This window comes from Mustelus asterias, chromosome 3 (genome assembly GCF_964213995.1).
Source record: "Mustelus asterias chromosome 3, sMusAst1.hap1.1, whole genome shotgun sequence".
In the NCBI taxonomy this organism is placed as follows: domain Eukaryota; kingdom Metazoa; phylum Chordata; class Chondrichthyes; order Carcharhiniformes; family Triakidae; genus Mustelus; species Mustelus asterias.
Window position 1 is genome coordinate 134,284,342 of NC_135803.1, and position 19,400 is coordinate 134,303,741.

Here is a 19,400-nt window from a genome sequence, read left to right on the forward strand (position 1 = left end):
TGGATGGGATGAGCTGGGCTTGATGGTCTTTGTCATCTACAAATACGTCGGGAACAGAGGGTGGAATCAGAGCAGGATTTCTGTTTATTTTGTTGATAATGGAAGCAGGCTTTGTGGGGTGAGATTGTCAGGGTAGGAGTGGATAATGAGCTCAGAATGAATCAGTAACCTGTTTTATCCTCGACATGATTCTCAAGAATCTTTTCCATTCACTTCAATCTTGTCCTTTTGTCTGCTTACCTATTATTCTACTCTATTTTGGTGACTTCTTTTTGAGTTTTTTGAGATGTCGAAACATCATGATAAAATTGTGTTGCACAGTAGATATTGAAAATATATTGTAGTGAGAAACAGCAGAATCTTCAGCCTTGCTGATCACAAAACAGATACAAATATGAACCATTCAGTCTCAGTCATCTGGCCTCTTAAACATTCTGCTGGGTAGGCACACCAGGAGAAACATCAGAGGCCATGATTTCTCTCGCTGGCCCTGCCAACCAGCCAAAGACTCTTTTATAATGGGAAATAAAAATAAAAATCTGGATTTGCCACTTCAGACAAGAGAATTCTTGAAACTCTTACATCTGACCAATCTGATCTACCTTTGAAGGCAAGGGTACAGACTATGGGTGGAATTTAATCTGTGGTGAATCGTGCATGATGACAGAACCGAAAGTGCGCACAATTTCCACCTTTGTGTTAGGAACCGCTGCCCATACTATTTGAATGAAGGTGTAAAGGGTTGACAGCAGGCACGTGAAACACCTGCAGTTACGCGGTGGGGTGGATTTCCATTGGTAGATCTTACCGTCAGGTGACAGCTCAGCAGATCTCAACAGGATAGCCAGGAGCTGCCTTGCCAAGCAAGGAGGCTCTGCATCAAAGCAGATGCATCCACCTCTTTTTTGTCAGAAGCCTGAGCCATTTGTTGTGTGCATCTCTTAGGCATCCTCAAACTTTTCCCTCCAGTATTAATCTTTATTGTTTTGGGAATGGTGGTAAGGTATCGGAGTGAGAATGTATCAAACCTGGGGCTGCCAAACATGTGCTCTGGACCATGACTATGTGCTGTGCTCGTTGACTCTGTGGAACTTTAATGTGTTTCTTGTTGTTCTTCTTTACAGGTCCCCGCCAACCAGCTCTCAGCCACTCCAGGAGACCAAAGACTCCACCTCTTGGGGCGATGACACCAAAGGATGCAGCTTCACCTGCTCCTTCCACAGCTTCCACCAGCCCAGAAACACTCACCCGGGCTACAGAGAGGGCAAATTTAGAAACAGGTCCACATCCTTGTGAGCACGGCACACACAACATCCCAGCAGCTGAGGGAGGCTATGACAGCCAGGGAACCTTCGAGAACTTGGACACTCCCAAACAGGTACTGGAGTGTGGCAACTTTGGGATCTTCACAGTAACTTCACTGCAGTGTTAATGTAGCCTACCTGTCACACTAATAAATAAACACTCGGGGACACTGAGCCCCACACTGATGATAACCCTCTGGCCGTGGACACCAGTAGCCTGCTGGAAGTGCCACAGAGATTTGGAGAACATATGGCGGAGATGTCAGGGATTATGCATGGGTGTGCTTGCCATGAGTTCTGCCATGTCTCAGACATAAGAGAGCATGGCTTCCTCCGTGGAGAAGTTAAAGAATGCCATGGAGAGCCAGGTCAGAGAGTGCATGAGCACTCGACCCATGCACACTCCCTGCACTCCGTCACTCTAAGCAGGGGCTCCATACAGTGGCTAGACAAAAGGGGTCTAGGCACCTGGACATCCTTCTACTTGCCTCTTCTCCTCAGGGAGATGCCAATCCACACTCAGGTGGAGAAGGAGTGCATACTGACTGCCTTGGGAGCTTCCTGTCAGGGCATCCTCCAGCAGTGCAGCCTGTCCTCTTCCCCCTGCCACTATCCTCATTGCATCCAGTAGACATAGCAAGGAGGTTACCCCCGTACCCATGCAGGACACTCCTAATAGGACAGAGCCCTCAAGGCCCTGAATCTCCAGAGGAGACCCAAAGTCACTGCAGGCAATGGGGCATCACACTCAGCAACCTGCCTCTACCTCAGCTGTTGAAGTTGGCATCACACTAAGACACAGCAATGGGAAATTAAAACACAACAATTGAGGAGAGCAGAAAGGTAGCACAGGCATTATTAGAAAATTCACTTTGTCACATGTAAATACCGTGGAATATATTGTTTTGACTTCAGTACCATGTGCAGCATCATGCTTTTTGGGGATTTGCTCAGTCAGAAACCTGCCAGCCCTGCCATGCCTCACGGTTGGCACTCATTGGAAGCTTTGAGGAATATGAGACATGTCCTTTATTGTATAGGTGACAATGGTGTGTGTTTGTGGTCAGTCTTTCTTTAATGTTCATGTGTGTGTCCTTTGTGATGTTCACCAGGCTGTGGGACAGAAAGGAGCACGCAGATCCGCAAACACTGATATGGAGATTGTCTGAGATTATGTTCCACTTTGAACTGCCTGATGTGAATGAAGGACCTGTAACAATGGAGAAGGTTCAGAGATCTTGGTTATGATAGGCTGCTTGATGTATACCCACTGGTGCATCAGTTCCCCAGGGTAACAGTCTTCAGTGGCAAGTGTGTGCAACAGAAACCCATTGTTATTCCAGGTGGCAGAGGCTGCAGATTCAGAGGTAGCTCTTGGGGGGAGAGAATACCAACAGGGATTTGATAAATATCCTGAGCAGATAAACATGCTGAGCGGAGCCATGAAAAGCTACGAGTTCAGCAAGATACATATATGAGTCATGAGAACTATCCGAAAAGCAAGCACAACCTGCATAAGACCAATTGGAAGTTAAGAAAATGAAATCTCTTGTGATTCACATATGTTGTCTGTTCTGAGGAAGTTAAACTGGCAACATGAGTGTCATCAATTGCACTCTAGGGGAACAAGGAATAGCTGCAGAGCCCATTGCCCTGGCCGTCTGGTGATCACCATCTGTGATGAACCTGTTGAGCACACTAGCCCGATGGAAGGGGATACTGGTCACCTCTTTGATGCTACTGTGAGCTGCAGCCTGTGAAATGTCACACGTCGTCTGTGGAGTCCTGGAACCAAACAGTGGTGAAAATGTGAAGGGTTGTAGTCACTCTGAGGGCCACTGGCATCAGGTTGCTGTCAAATCCACTTGGCCGCAAGTCTTACTGCAGGATCTGGCAAAAATTCCAGTGACCACTTCCCAGGAAGTCCTCCGGCACCTCTGGCATTGCCTCTCGCACATCTTGAGGTAGATTGCCCACATCTTGAAGATACACATACATGCCAGTGGTCTTATTCTCTGACGCCTCCCCAGACAGCTTTCCCCTGACCATGCTACCCCTCTGGTGTTGCCTGCTGCTGGCCTTGGGGCTTCAGTTGTTTCCCAGTGACAGCCCCCCTTTGTGCCATCCTTTCCTCAATGCTTTACCTTCATCTGTATTTGATTGTTACGTGTGAGGTAGTATATGTGGGATGGCTGAGTGCGATGTCGCTTTTTTTAACATCCAGGATGAGTGTGTGAAAATAAATAACTTTCTTCATTTAAAAACTCAGACAAAGCTTGCTGCTGGAACTATTTAAATTGGGATAATCATGCTGAAGACTTAATTTCAAAAGGTTTTAAGACAATGGGTGGATTCCTTGTTGCTATTGTGGTTAGTATTCTCGCCTATCACCATAAGACCGTAAGACATAGGAGCAGAATTAGGCCACTCGGCCCATCGAGTCTGCTCTGCCATTCAATCATGGCTGGTATTTTTCTCATCCCCATTCTCCTGCCTTTCCCCCATAACCCCTGATCCCCTTATTAATCAAGAACCTATCTATATCTGCCTTAAAGACACTCAATGACCTGGCCTCCACAGCCTTCTGCAGCGAAGAGATCCACAGATTCACCACTCTCTGGCTGAAGAAATTCCTCCTCATCTCTGTTTTAAAGGATCGTCCCTTTAGCCTGAGGTTGTGCCTCAGGAGGCTGGGGTTCAATTCCCCATCGGGGAAATTTGAACGATTTGGGGCAGCCCGGTGGCACAGTAGTTAGCATTTTCAGAGAGTCGGTGCAAACTCGATGGGCTGATAGGCCTCCTTCTGCACTGTAGGGATTCTATGATTCTATGAGTACTCATGACATGCAAATGTGTTACAAGTAAGAACCTGCAAAGGAAGGCCTAAGGCATGGCTCACCTCTGCCTTGCCACTGACTTAATTTTTCAGTCTGAACCCGCTGTCGCAGTTTCAAAGTTTTGGCTCCTGCATGATTAATTGACCCCACCTGTCGCACTTCCTGCTCCTGGAGTTATCTTTAAATTCAGGCCTTCGAGAAGATCACATGAAGCATGGACTGTGAAGCTTCAAACGCCAAGCACATGCAATTTGAACTTTGACACAGGAAGAACAACTGCTCTTCCAATTGGAGGGGAATCATTGCTATGAAGTAATAAATTCCTGATTTAATGATTAGTGTGTAATGGGACAAGGCTCAGACTGGAAATATCCTAGTTTGGTCATCTGATTTGAATAGGTCTCCTTTAAAACTGACCCGTGGAATGCGTTGCCTGCATCAAAAACAAACTAGCTGCCTGGTTTGATCAGTATGTTCATTAAGTTTAAGTCTAAAGTTTATTTATTAGTGTCAAAGTAGGCTTACATTAACTCTGCAATGAAGTTACTGTGAAAATCCCCTAGTCGCCACACTCCGGCACCTGTTTGGCTACACTGAGGGAGAGTTTAGCATGGCCAATGCATATCTTTCAGACTGTAGGAGGAAACCGGAGGAAACCCACGCAGACACGGGGAGAACGTGCAGATTCCACGCAGACAGTGACTCAAGCCGGGAATTGAACCTGGGTCCCTGGCGCTGTGAGGCAGCAGTGCTAACCACTGTGCCACCATGGCATCTGATAAAAAGCATTAACTACAGTGCATGTTTTATATGGTCTGGGAAGTGAGGCGATGTTATGACATTTTTCATGTGTCTCCTCAGTACATAGTTTCTCCAGAATCCAAGCAGGTACGTGAAAGCTTGCAGAATGAATCGGTCTTTCAGACTCCATGCAACAGTAATCATTCATATGTCACACATCCTAGATCAATTTCAAAGGCGCTTGCAATTTATTTTTTTATATCTTGTTACACTGGTTAAGAAAATATCCCATGCTTATAAAGTTGCATGCGGCACTAATTACATTTGAAATTTAACAGTGAAAACTTGACTTACGCTTTGCAAATCCATCGCCTGGGTAGATGTATCTATTAAAAACATCCATAATATAGACTCTGTTGTCATCCATAAAATCTCTCTCATGTCCGTTCCCCTAAGAGTGAAAAGATTGATGGGTATTTTAAACAGAAAATTGTTCTTTGCAGGACTCATAAAAACATTGCTGATTAAGTTGTTTTTTTGCTAGCTTAACGGTGAAGTACGTTTGAAGCATAGAACACCCTTGATTGCATTCTGATTTGTTGAAGCTTCCCGAGACAATCAGGGTGTTTAGCTTACTGCTTTAAAATTACATTTGACTGGAATAGGTGTTGTGCTTTTTCAACATTGCTTAGATATCCTAATATTATCACTCTATCAATTAAGCCAAGGGGAGGTGATGGCCTAGTGGTATTATTGCTAGACTATTAATCTCAGCTAATGTTCTGAGGACCCAGTTCGAATCCCACCATGGCATTTGAATTCAATAAAGAATATCTGGAATTAAAAATCCACTGATGACCATGAAACCATTGTCGATTGTCGGAAAAAACCATCTGGTTCACTAATGTCCTTTAGGGAAGGAAATCTGCCATCCTTACCTGGTCTGGCCTACATGTGACTCCAGAGCCACAGCAATGCGGTTGACTCTCAGATGTCCTCTGAAGTGGCCTAGCAAGCCACTCACTTGGTTCAAGGGCAATAAATGCTGGCCAGCCAGCGACACCCATGTCCCACGAATGAATAATAAAAAAATTACTTGACTGTATTTATCTATAAACATAAGTAGACAATACAAAATGGCATGTGGCAAGTACAGTATATTTAATATAAGCAACAATTACAATGGCCCTAAAAGTGTCGCCAAATCTGATACTTTAGGATAAATTTTACCAACACCACCTGCTAACTTGTACCCATAGTGGTGGTGGTGACAGTGAAATCATTGCGAGTCAAACACAGGTGACACAAAATTCCGATTACATCAAAGTCATCAATCAGTCCCACCAACAGACCAGCAAATCCCACAAAGCGACGCCCGTGATAAGCCAAAATTCCACATCAATAACTCCGGATTAGCTGAATTTGTCTTAAGCTTGTCACATGACTGTGCTAACCAATTGGCGCGCAGTTGGACCAAAAAAGCACTAAATCATGGAGCGCTGGACAAGCCATCGTTTGATATTGATGAGCTCCCCCTGGGAAAGGATGTGCAAAGCCTGCGAGTCTGGCTCAACCTGTGAGAAAGTAAAAAACATTGTCTATCGGAGAGGAGGAATGTAGAGCAAGGAACTGCGATGGTCTGCGCCAACATGGATGGCGTGAAAAGCTGCCACTTCCTGTGACAGGAAAATCCAAGAAGCCAAGTTGCTTCATGAATATCAAGATAACACCCATGCAGTAGGAGGCTAACAAAACCACCAACATTTTTAAGGCCTGGATCAGGAAAGTGGACATAAATTAACAAAAGAAAATGAAGATTGTCATCATTACAGACAACCAGCATGCGCACCCCAACATTGCTGGCATGAAGAGGATCAAACTGTTGTTGTTGCCTCCCAACACCTCAGCCAAGTCCCAGCCAATGGATTAGGGGCTGATTTGGAAACTGAAAGTCCATTACCATCAGCAGATGATCACTTATGTTATCAAGGCCATCAGTAAGAAGCAGGAGTATAATCCAGCTATACCAGAGGCCTTGTTAATAATGAAAAGTACTTGGAAGATGGTAACAGAAGCCACAATTGACAACTGCTTCCTCCATGCTTGATGCAAACAGGTTACAATAGCGTAAGACATCAAAAACAAGGAGAAACAGGACGAGGCCAAACAACCCAATGATGAGATACTTAAGTTTTCGCTCAGCTGAGAGAAGCCAGCACGAAAAGTCCGACAGATGCAAACATGGGAGACTTATGAGGCGGTGGCTGATGCCGCATGCTGCATGATGGAACTGACAGATGATGTAACCTATGTTCTTCAACTGGGGAAGATGATCCTGAAGAGAATGATGAATGCTCCACTCGTTCAGCCGCTCACTTCCCCAGCTAATGCTGCAAAGGCTGTCGAGATGCTCTGGGATTTTGCACTGCAGTGTGAAAAAACTGAAAGCATGCTTGACTACATTGAAAACACGGCGGACTATGTCACACACATCCAAAAACAGCACGCCAAGCAGAGAAGGATTACCAATTTTTTCTGGAATCAACTCTTGGTCTTTTGAAAGGTCAGGTCATGTGGTAAGGTGTGATCAAATTAAATAACAATTTTCACACATTTCTTGCTTTACTGTGTTTCATTAATTGGCATTTGAACCTGTCGATTTTGACACAGGCCGCACTTTATTGGCGTACCGGGTTACATGGAGATGCGTCAACGTGGGAATTGGGCCTCCTCAGTTACTACAAAGCTCCACTTAACACAAATTCGTGGGATGCTCCCCTGGAATTGGACTCATTGGGATTTTATTGTATTCAGGTAAGTCATAAGGAGGGTGTTTTGGGACGGCATCACAAAAGGGAAGGCAGGAACACGGGACAAGTGAGGCCTAAGTCATACTCCCACACCTTCTGATCGCGTAGAGTCATAGAGGTATACAACACAGAAACAGGTCTTTCGGCCCAGGTAAAGCACCCAATTATTATAATTCCATTTTCCAGCATTTGGCCCACAGCCTTGTTTACCTTGGCATCACAAGTGTACATCTAAATACTTCTTAAATATTATGAGGGTCTCTGAATTTCAGGCACTGAGTTCCAGACTCCCACCACCCTTTGGGTGAAAAAACTTTTCCTCACATCTCCTCTTTGAGGGGGGGGATCTAACTGAAACGTACAGAATACTGACAGGCCTAGATAGAGTGGATGTGGACAGGATGCTTCCACTAGTGGGAGAGATTAGAACTCAAGGGCACAACCTCAGAGTGAAGGGACACTCCTTTAAAACTGAGATAAGGAGGAATTTCTTCAGCCAGAGGGTGGTGAATCTGTGGAACTCATTGCCACAGAGGGCTGTGGAGGCCAGGTCATTGAGTGTCTTTAAGACAGAGATAGATAGGTTCTTGATCAATAAGGGGATCAAGGGTTACGGGGGGGAAGGCAGGAGAATTGGGATGAGAATCATATCAGCCATGATTGAATGGTGGGACAGACTCGATGGGCCAAATGGTCTATTTCTGCTCTTATATCTTATGGTCTTATGGTTATAAATTTCCTGTCCCTTAAATTAAATCTATGCCCCCTAGTCATTGATCCCTCCACTAAGGGGAAAGATTTCTTCCGGTCTACTCTATTTATGCCCCACATAGTTTTATACATCTCAATCATGTTCCTCCTCTGTCTCCTCTGCTCCAAGGAAAACAACCCCTGTCTATCCAATCTCTCTTCATAACTAAAACTCTCCAGCCCAAGCAACATCCTGGTAAATCTACTCTGATGTGGAGATGCCGGCGTTGGACTGGGGTAAACACAGTAAGAAGTTTAACAACACCAGGTTAAAGTCCAACAGGTTTATTTGGTAGCAAAAGCCACACAAGCTTTCGAGGCTCTGAGCCCCTTCTTCAGGTGAGTGGGAATTCTGTTCACAAACAGAACTTATAAGACACAGACTCAATTTACATGAATAATGGTTGGAATGCGAATACTTACAACTAATCCAGTCTTTAAGAAACAAAACAATGGGAGTGGAGAGAGCATCAAGACAGGCTAAAAAGATGTGTATTGTCTCCAGACAAGACAGCCAGTGAAACTCTGCAGGTCCACGCAACTGTGGGAGTTACAAATAGTGTGACATAAATTCTGATTCTAGGATCGCATGATAAAGACTCAGGAGGAAAAAAGCAGAAATATTTATGTGAAATAGTGTGACATAAACCCAATATCCCGGTTGAGGCCGTCCTTGTGTGTGCGGAACCTGGCTATCAGTTTCTGCTCCGCGACTCTGCGCTGTCGTGTGTCGCGAAGGCCGCCTTGGAGAACGCTTACCCGAATATCAGAGGCCGAATGCCCGTGACCGCTGAAGTGCTCCCCAACAGGAAGAGAACAGTCTTGCCTGGTGATTGTCGAGCGGTGTTCATTCATCCGTTGTCGCAGCGTCTGCATAGTTTCCCCAATGTACCATGCCTCGGGACATCCTTTCTTGCAGCGTATCAGGTAGACAACGTTGGCCGAGTTGCAAGAGTATGTACCGTGTACCTGGTGGATGGTGTTCTCACGTGAGATGATGGCATCTGTGTCGATGATCCGGCACGTCTTGCAGAGGTTGCTGTGGCAGGGTTGTGTGGTGTCTTGGTCACTGTTCTCCTGAAGGCTGGGTAGTTTGCTGCGGACAATGGTCTGTTTGAGGTTGTGCGGTTGTTTGAAGGCAAGAAGTGGGGGTGTGGGGATGGCCTTGGCGAGATGTTCGTCTTCATCAATGACATGTTGAAGGCTCCGGAGGAGATGCCGTAGCTTCTCCGCTCCGGGGAAGTACTGGACAACGAAGGGTACTCTGTCCACTGCGTCCCGTGTTTGTCTTCTGAGGAGGTCGGTGCGGTTTTTCGCTGTGGCGCGTTGGAACTGTTGATCAATGAGTCTAGCGCCATATCCTGTTCTTATGAGGGCATCTTTCAGCGTCTGGAGGTGTCTGTTGCGATCCTCCTCATCCGAGCAGATCCTGTGTATACGGAGGGCTTGTCCGTAGGGGATGGCTTCTTTAACGTGTTTAGGGTGGAAGCTGGAGAAGTGGAGCATCGTGAGTGTCACACTATTTGTAACTCCCACAGTTGCGTGGACCTGCAGAGTTTCACTGGCTGTCTTGTCTGGAGACAATACACATCTTTTTAGCCTGTCTTGATGCTCTCTCCACTCCCATTGTTTTGTTTCTTAAAGACTGGATTAGTTGTAAGTATTCGCATTCCAACCATTATTCATGTAAATTGAGTCTGTGTCTTATAAGTTCTGTTTGTGAACAGAATTCCCACTCACCTGAAGAAGGGGCTCAGAGCCTCGAAAGCTTGTGTGGCTTTTGCTACCAAATAAACCTGTTGGACTTTAACCTGGTGTTGTTAAACTTCTTACTAAATCTACTCTGCGCAGTGCTATGAGGAGAGTAAAAAACCTCTTTGACCTGTTACAAGTCCTGGCCCCTGTCCCCACTGGCATCATCTGGTGGGTAAGTTGCAATAGTTTCCCGACTTGGGTCTCGAGTTAATAGTAGTTGGGCCTCAATGATGTCACAGAGCCATATTTAAAGAATGACCAGGTGTGATCAAAGGTCACTGATCTTAAATGTTAACTTTGTTGCTCCCAGTGCATATGCTGCCTGATCTGCTGAGTACTTCCAGTATTTTCTGTTTTGATCAATGAATGGCCATACCCGTGTCAGGCAGGAATTCTTGCCACCTTCTCAGAAAAGCAGGTTTAATTCCAGGCTGGGAGAACGGAGCAGGATGGCAATGAGTAAGACTCCTGGCTGATTTTAAATGTCCACCCAGTTTCCATAGTCAGTATTCAAAATCCAATTTAATCTATATGTGGACACAAATGAGTATTTCACCATGAACAGTATGTATGTTTATGTAATTTTTTTGCCCTACTTATTCAACAACTTGAATTTATATAGCGCCTTTACAGTTCTAAAGATAGGCACGGTGGCACAGTGGTTAGCACTGCTGCCTCACAGCGCCAGGGATCCAGGTTTGATTCCCGGCTTGGGTCACTGTCTGTGCGGAGTCTGCACATTCTCCCCGTGTCTGCATGGGTTTCCTCTGGGTGCTCCTATTTCCTCCTACAGTCTGAAAGATGTGATGGTTAGGTGCATTGGCCATGCTAAATTCTCCCTCAGTGTACCTGAACAGGTGCCACCGGTGTGTGGCGACTGGGGGATTTTCACGGTAACTTCATTACAGGGATAATGTAAGCCTACTTGTGACACTAATAAATAAACTTAAACTTTAAAATCTCAAAAGTTTTGCAAGGAACATGATTAGAAAGAGACCAAAGAATTGGCTTAGGTCTAGGTTTGAAGGGAGTTTTTAAAAGAAGAGGATTGTAGAGGGGTGGAGAGTGCTAATGGAGGGAAGTGACAAGCCGTAGGGCCTAAGTGACAGAAAGCACAGCCATCTTTAAATTGTGAGGCAAAGGGAGGGGGACACACAATAGGCTAGAATCAGAAAATTGGTGAGTTCCCTGGTTGGTGTGGGTGGTGGATGATGGAGTGTAAGGTGTAGGTCAAGGAAGAAGGGAGAATACAGCCATGGATGGATTTAACCAAGTGGATATAAATATTAGATTTGAGTGTGAACTAATGGAGGTCAGCAAGGACAGGTACAATGGGTGCGCCAAACATGGTACAGGAAAGGATACAGGTAGAAGACAGAAAGAACTGACGTCTACGTGCAACATAGGGGAACTGGTCAGGACAGCACTGAAACAGACAAATTTGGAGATACGAGGTTCAACAGGAACCTGACCAAGCATTCTCAATCCCAGAGCATGTTCAGTTATCGAGTCCATTCAGGACTGAGTTAAGAGATATAGGATAGGAACGTGGATTTGGGTAGAAGATCAGTCATGCTCTTACTGAATGGTGCCTCAAGGGGCCTTGCAGCCTACTTCTGCTCCTCCTTCTTATGGCTTATAGAGAATAGACAGACGTAGACAATAAGATAAGTGGGATTAGGTGTTCCTGATGAAGAGGATATGGATTAGTTTCTCTTGACCTTTAATGCTTAAGAAGTCTGTCTCCCTAATCCATTTAACAGTGAGATGTGTACTTTACTTTCCACACTATTACATAATAAAACTTCATTATTTACACTATAATAAACCGTTTCTTTAAATTCCAAACCTTGTTGTGTTTACCACAGTATGAAGTGCTGTGCAAGGTATTTCAGAATACTCATTAATCACATCCCACTAGTGGGTTATAGATGCCACAGCAAAAATCACACAACATCTGATATAATGCCAGGACAACAAGGGCACCTCAAGCATTTTCCCTGTATTTTATTATCTCCTCTTTGCAGTAGAAGTCAGCTAAGCTCCTGTGTATTAATTTAAACTAAACTGGTCAAGATCTGATTTTTGTTTTTGCAATTCCTCGGAGATCTTATCCTTCTTTGCTATCTCCTCCCACTGGTTCTGAGGAATTAATATTAACGTCGGATTCATTTAATAACCAGAACACATTTAAAAAGAAAATCCCAATTTTGTGCTGGTGATAAAATTATTCAGTTTCAGAAATACACCAAGAAATGCGGCAAACCAAAACAGGAATCTCTAAGTATAGTTTTTGAATGGCATAATTCTGATGTTATAGTAACATCTGTGCAGTTATAATCAAAACACATTTGGGTTTCTTGAATCTTAATTTAAAAATAGTTTATCTGCATGAAGTATGTGTGCCTCCTTGTTCACATACATAAAAAATACATTTTATTTTTTACCATGCATATATAATACATCGAGACATTCAGACATCTTCAGCACTTAACAACAGACTTTAAAGACTCTGTTTGATTTTGATTTCCATGTACTTTTGAAACTAAACTTTGCAAAGTATCACACCCAATAACGTACTATTTTAGCAATTTTCTTTTCGTGTTATTCAATCCCAACCAATGCTAAATCAATCGGCATCTTGAGGAGGTTTTGCAAATAGAAACATTTAGCAATTTGAGACAAGTACAACCACATGATGGAGCTGTAACATCACAAACAGACTGATGATTTGCAAATCACATCTTGAACTAACATAGTGAGCATTTTTTCATTATATTTAAAGAAACTAATCTCTGTACTTATGTCACACAACCACAGAAATATTTTACAATGCAAACCTTGTGGCTAAACCCATCTCCCCCTGAACATCCTGCAACATATTTACAAAATACTTACAGATATAGATTCTCTGGTTCATTGATGTTATGCACAAAGCATTTTTTTAATGATGCAGGAGTTTGTATTCTACCCTGTTTACAAAACAACTAGGTTTAGATGAAGTATAGCATCTGCTCAAATCTTATTGGGTATTAACAGTATAAACTGACCAAATTCAATCTTGATGTAAAGTGAAATATATCTCAGGGTATATTTTACACCAGGGCAACGTTAAAGATAGAAACATTGTCAGTAGATTCACAGTTATAGAATCATAGAGTAAATAGTACAACACAGGAGGCCATTTGGCCCTTTGAGACTGTTGTCTCCCTACCTCCCACATCCAAACTGTTTTAGCTACATCTCCCACCTTGCATTGTTAAAATTGAACATACCTGGAGTTTCGGCTCAGCTGTGCTTTTGTTCTTACATATGTCACCCAAAATCAATGGTAACAGCACAAAATATCATGAGACATTACGCACAAATTAAGCACAAACCAAGTTTCTAGATCTCTTGCATAATGTTCAAAGGCATTGGGGGAGATTGAGCTTTCCCGTTTTCGGGGTTGGGAAATCCCGTGTGAGCCCCAAAACGCAGTTTACACCGGGGATTTCCCATTCCCATTGTCCCCAGCCCCCTGCCAATGACCTAAGGGGAATCCAGAAGTTCAACGTCATGATCCTCATTTGAATACATTTAAATATATTCATCAGGCCTTTACGCCCCCGGGAGATTGTCCAATTACCTCAGCGTGGTTAATCCCAACAGATGCCCACCGACATGCACCAGGTGAGCAGTGCCCACCAGAGACACGCAGGTGAGTACATCCCCCAGGGAGGAGGGGGTCACTGGTCACCTCTTTGATGCAACCCGCGAAACGTCACATATGTCACATGTGGAGCCCTGTAAATTCAAAATGGGCCCAGTTTTGGATGTAATTTGCACTTGTTTCACTGATTGCAACCGAAGCCAATACTCAAACCAGTATTTTTAGCTGTGCTCGAATGCACTCAGGTTTCTTTAAGGCTGTGGTCACAAATTGTTTTTAAAAATCAACAATCAGAGCCCAGTTACCGAGAACCAGCAGAGTAAATAATGTTACTGCACATAATCACTGAAATCCAGTACTGAGCATAGGTTGACACCAGGAGGTCATTATTGGACCTTGGGCACCACACAAACCTGCAGTGCAGGGAGCTGACTGCATGAAAGTGCAAGCTCAGCTCACTTAAATAATTCAGTGGCACTAGAAGCACAACAGGTTCAAAAGGTCAGATATTTGTTATCAACAGCCCTTAAAGAGATCCCGGTCACCCTTAAAGTTATACTACCCTTGAAGAGGGGGAGAGATGGCAATATCAAGCGTGCAGACATTAGAACAGCAATATTTACCTGACGGGCAGCTGGAAACATTCTTGTTAAGTGAATAAACCTTTTACACAACCTCTGACAAAGACCAAGGCTAGTAATTTGGAGGCAGAGGAGGCCACTATATTGTCCATTCCCTCCTTGAGTTTGGGCTGTTCACTACTGCATTCCACAGCAGCAAAGAGGAAGGAAAGCTACCAGGGATGTTTATTTTAGTATTTGAAAGCCTGTAAGCCACCAGACTGACTTCACAGTCAGAATTTTGGTGGACGCTGAAACGCTGAGAAAAAAAGTATTTTTTTTAAGAAGTCTAAATTTCCTGAGAAAATAAGTCACACGACTTCAGGGCTCACATTTCCCCTTCAGAGATTTCTAACTCTCCACCACGAAAAAGCACTCCGGTTTTCCCTGCACTACAAGAAATGGAATATTGGGTAGGCATGCCAGCAGATGACAACAGGCTCCTTTTTGTGCTGTTGGCAAGAAGTTTGGGTTTTGGTTTTCACAGGAAGAAAGGGATAATTAATAAAATTGGATCCCCAAACAGTGGCAACAATCTTCGAATCCTACAGCATCACAATGTAGTTTTTAACATATTTGCTCGCCCTAAAGCAGTGACCTAAGTTACAGGTTTATATTCAGGGTTGTTTAAGTTGTTGCTCAGTTTTTGCATTGTCAGCTTTTCAAAGTTGTTCATCAGCTTTTGCAGGTTTTCAAGGTTGGTTTGTCTGGCATTGTGTTCAAAGTTTTTGACACACAGTTACTTGATAAAGGGTTTACTTGGCAAGGGAATTGGGCACATGTTGTGCTTTGTGTATTTCAAGCAATTAACTAAATGTGTCATATATTATAGTTTCCCTTCTAACCCCTGCTGAGTGACTGGTTCCTTGCGGAAACAAATGTCCTTTTCGTCTGGTCAGGCTAATGTTCTGCCACTGGTTCCTGCTGTCTGCCTTCTGCCTGCTACATGATAAGGCCTTTTACTTTAAAACCCAGAAAAGACAACAATAATTGTGGCCACTTTAGCCAGGGTGTTTTACATTCTTCCTTTTTTTAATGTTTCTTTTTGGAATCTGAATCACTCACATTATAACTCCTCCCGAGTTGTCCTTCAAAAGATAGCGATGATTCTCCTTGAATCACTGCAGCCCATGTACTCAAATTGTTCTCATAATTCTGTTCAGCAATGAGTTCTACTATTTTGACCCAAGTATTGCAGGGGGGAGAGGATATGCAAATATTGCAGGGGAGTGGATATGCAGTTATCATAGAATTCCTACAGTACAGAGGAGCCCATTCAGCCCATCGAGTCTGCACCGACTCACTATCTTACCCACCCCTGCCCTATCCCCATTATTCCATACATTTACCATGGCTAATCCACCTAACCTGCACATCTTTCAGATGGCAGCGGATATGTACGTGTTGCAGAGGCAAGTGGATATGTAGGGGTGGTAGAGGGGAGTGGAAATGCAGGAATTACGGAGGGGAGCAGATGCACAGGAGTTGCAGGGGGAGCAGATATGCAGATGTTGTAGACGGCAGCAGAAATACAGGATATGCAGAGGGGAGTGAATAGGCAGGTGTTTTATAAAGGGGGCTTAAAGATATGTGGTTGTTGGAGGAGGCAGTGGATATGCAGGTGGTGTACAGGGGAGTGGATATGCAGGTGTTGCAGGGGGCAATAGATAAGCAGTTCTTGCATGGGGCAGTAGATCTGCAATTGGTACAGAGTGGAGTGAACATGCAGATGTTGCAAGGGGAGTGAATATGCAGGAATCATCGAATCCCTACAGTGCAGGAGGAAGCCATTTGGCCCATCGAGTCTGCACCGACCACAATCCCACCCAGGCCCCACCCCCACATATTTACCCACTAATCTACACATCTCAGGACTCTAAGGGGCAATTTTTTTTTTTTAACCTGGCCAATCAACCTAACCCGCACATCTTTGGACTGTGGGAGGAAACCGGAGCACCCGGAGGAAACCCATGCAGACACGAGGCGAATGTGCAAACTCCACACAGACAGTGACCCGAGCCGGGAATCGAACCCGGGACCCTGGAGCTGTGAAGCAGCAGTGCTAACCACTGTGCTACCGTGCCGCCCCACTGTACTGTAGGGATCATCGAATCCCTACAGTGCAGGAGGAAGCCATTCGGCCATTCGAGCCTGCACTGGCAACAATCCCACCCAGGCCCTACTCCGTAACCTCACGTATTTGCCCTGCCAATCCCCCTGATACTAAGGAGCAATTTAGCATGGTCAATCAACCTAACCACACATCTTTAGAGTTGCAGGGGGCTGTGCATATGCAGATATTCCAGGAGAAGTGAATATGCAGTTGTCGCAGAACATAGAACATAGAACATAGAACATTACAGCGCAGAACAGGCCCTTCGGCCCACGATGTTGCACCGACCAGTTAAAAAAAAAACTGTGACCCTCCAACCTAAACCAATTTCTTTTCGTCCATGAACCTATCTACGGATCTCTTAAACGCCCCCAAACTAGGCGCATTTACTACTGATGCTGGCAGGGCATTCCAATCCCTCACCACCCTCTGGGTAAAGAACCTACCCCTGACATCGGTTCTATAACTACCCCCCCTCAATTTAAAGCCATGCCCCCTCGTGCTGGATTTCTCCATCAGAGGAAAAAGGCTATCACTATCCACCCTATCTAAACCTCTAATCATCTTATATGTTTCAATAAGATCCCCTCTTAGCCGCCGCCTTTCCAGCGAAAACAATCCCAAATCCCTCAGCCTCTCCTCATAGGATCTCCCCTCCATACCAGGCAACATCCTGGTAAACCTCCTCTGCACCCTCTCCAAAGCCTCCACATCCTTCCTGTAATGTGGGGACCAGAACTGCACACAGTACTCCAAGTGCGGCCGCACCAGAGTTGTGTACAGTTGCAACATAACGCCACGACTCCTAAATTCAATCCCCCTACCAATAAACGCCAAGACACCATATGCCTTCTTAACAACCCTATCTACTTGATTCCCAACCTTCAGGGATCTATGCACACATACACCTAGATCCCTCTGCTCCTCCACACTACTCAAAGTCCTCCCGTTAGCCCTATACTCAACACATCTGTTATTCCTACCAAAGTGAATTACCTCACACTTCTCCGCATTAAACTCCATCCGCCACCTCTCGGCCCAACTTTGCAACCTGTCTAAGTCTTCCTGCAAACTACGACACCCTTCCTCACTGTCTACCACACCACCGACTTTGGTGTCATCAGCAAATTTGCTAATCCACCCAACTATACCCTCATCCAGATCATTAATAAATATTACAAACAGCAGTGGCCCCAAAACAGATCCCTGAGGTACACCACTTGTAACCGCACTCCATGATGAATATTTACTATCAACCACCACCCTCTGTTTCCTATCCGCTAGCCAATTCCTGATCCAATTTCCTAGATCACCCCCAATCCCATACATCTGCATTTTCTGCAGAAGCCTACCATGGTGAACCTTATCAAACGCCTTACTAAAATCCATATATACCACGTCCACTGCCTTGCCCCCATCCACCTCCTTGGTCACTTTCTCAAAAAACTCAATAAGGTTAGTAAGGCACGACCTACCTGCCACAAAACCATGCTGACTATCACCTATCAATTCATTACTCTCCAAATAACTATAAATCCTATCCCTTATAATTTTTTCCAACATCTTGCCGACAACAGAAGTGAGACTCACCGGTCTATAATTCCCGGGGAAGTCTCTGTTCCCCTTCTTAAACAATGGGACAACATTCGCTAACCTCCAATCTTCTGGTACTATACCAGAGGCCAACGACGACCTGAAGATCAGAGCCAGAGGCTCTGCAATCACTTCTCTTGCCTCCCAGAGAATCCTTGGATAAATCCCATCCGGACCAGGGGATTTATCTATTTTCAGACCCTCCAGAATATCCTGCACATCCTCCTTATCAACTGTAATACTGTCTATTCTACTCCCTTGCAACCCAGTGTCCTCCTCAGCTATATTCATGTCCCCTTGCGTGAACACCGAAGAGAAATATTGGTTCAATGCTTCACCAATCTCCTCCGGTTCCACACATAACTTCCCTCTGCCATCTATAACTGGCCCTAAACTTGCCCTAACCAACCTTCTGTTCTTGACATACCTATAGAACGCCTTAGGATTCTCTTTAACCCTATCCGCCAAAGTCTTCTCATGTCCCCTTTTAGCCCTTCTAAGCTCGCTCTTCAACTCCCTCTTAGCCAATCTAAAGCTTTCTAGTGCACTACCCGAGTGCTCACGTCTCATCCGAACATAAGCCTCCTTTTTCTTTTTAACCAACAAAGAAACTTTTTTGGTGCACCACGGTTCCCTAGCCCTACCAATTCCTCCTTGCCTGACAGGGACATACCTATCACAGACTCGCAGTAGCTGCTCCTTGAAAAAACTCCACATGTCGGACGTTCCCAGTCCCTGTAATCTCCTAGTCCAACCTATGTTTCCTAATTCTCTCCTAATAGCCTCATAATTACCCTTCCCCCAGCTAAAACCACTGGCCCGAGGTTCATGCCTATCCCTTTCCATCACTAAGGTGAACGTAACCGAATTGTGGTCACTATCACCAAAATGCACACCAACTTCCAAGTCTAGCACCTGGTCTGGCTCATTTCCCAGCACCAGATCCAATATAGCCTCACCTCTAGTTGGCCTGTCTACATACTGAGTCAAAAAACCTTCCTGCACGCTTTGAACAAAAACTGACCCCTCTAACGAGCTAGAGCTATAACAATTCCAGTCAATATTAGTCAAGTTAAAATCCCCCATAACAATTGCCCTATTACTTTCACTCCTAAGCAGGATTGACTCCGCAATCCTTTCCTCAACCTCTCTAGAACTTTTAGGAGGTCTATAAAAGACTCCCAACAGGGTGACCTCTCCTCTCCTATTTCTAATCTCCGCCCAT

At 44.6% G+C, this 19,400-nt stretch overlaps 1 protein-coding gene across 4 annotated transcripts in view; it reads right to left on the reverse strand.

Moving 5' to 3' along the window:
• Positions 1-19,400, reverse strand: part of hdac11 (histone deacetylase 11) — a 127,757-nt gene that overhangs the window by 22,201 nt on the left and 86,156 nt on the right. For all 4 annotated transcript variants that reach the window (XM_078209670.1, XM_078209669.1, XM_078209672.1 and 1 more), the window contains one exon: positions 5,237-5,333. In XM_078209670.1, the coding sequence (XP_078065796.1) occupies positions 5,237-5,333 (97 nt within the window). The remainder of the gene's footprint in view (positions 1-5,236; positions 5,334-19,400) is intronic.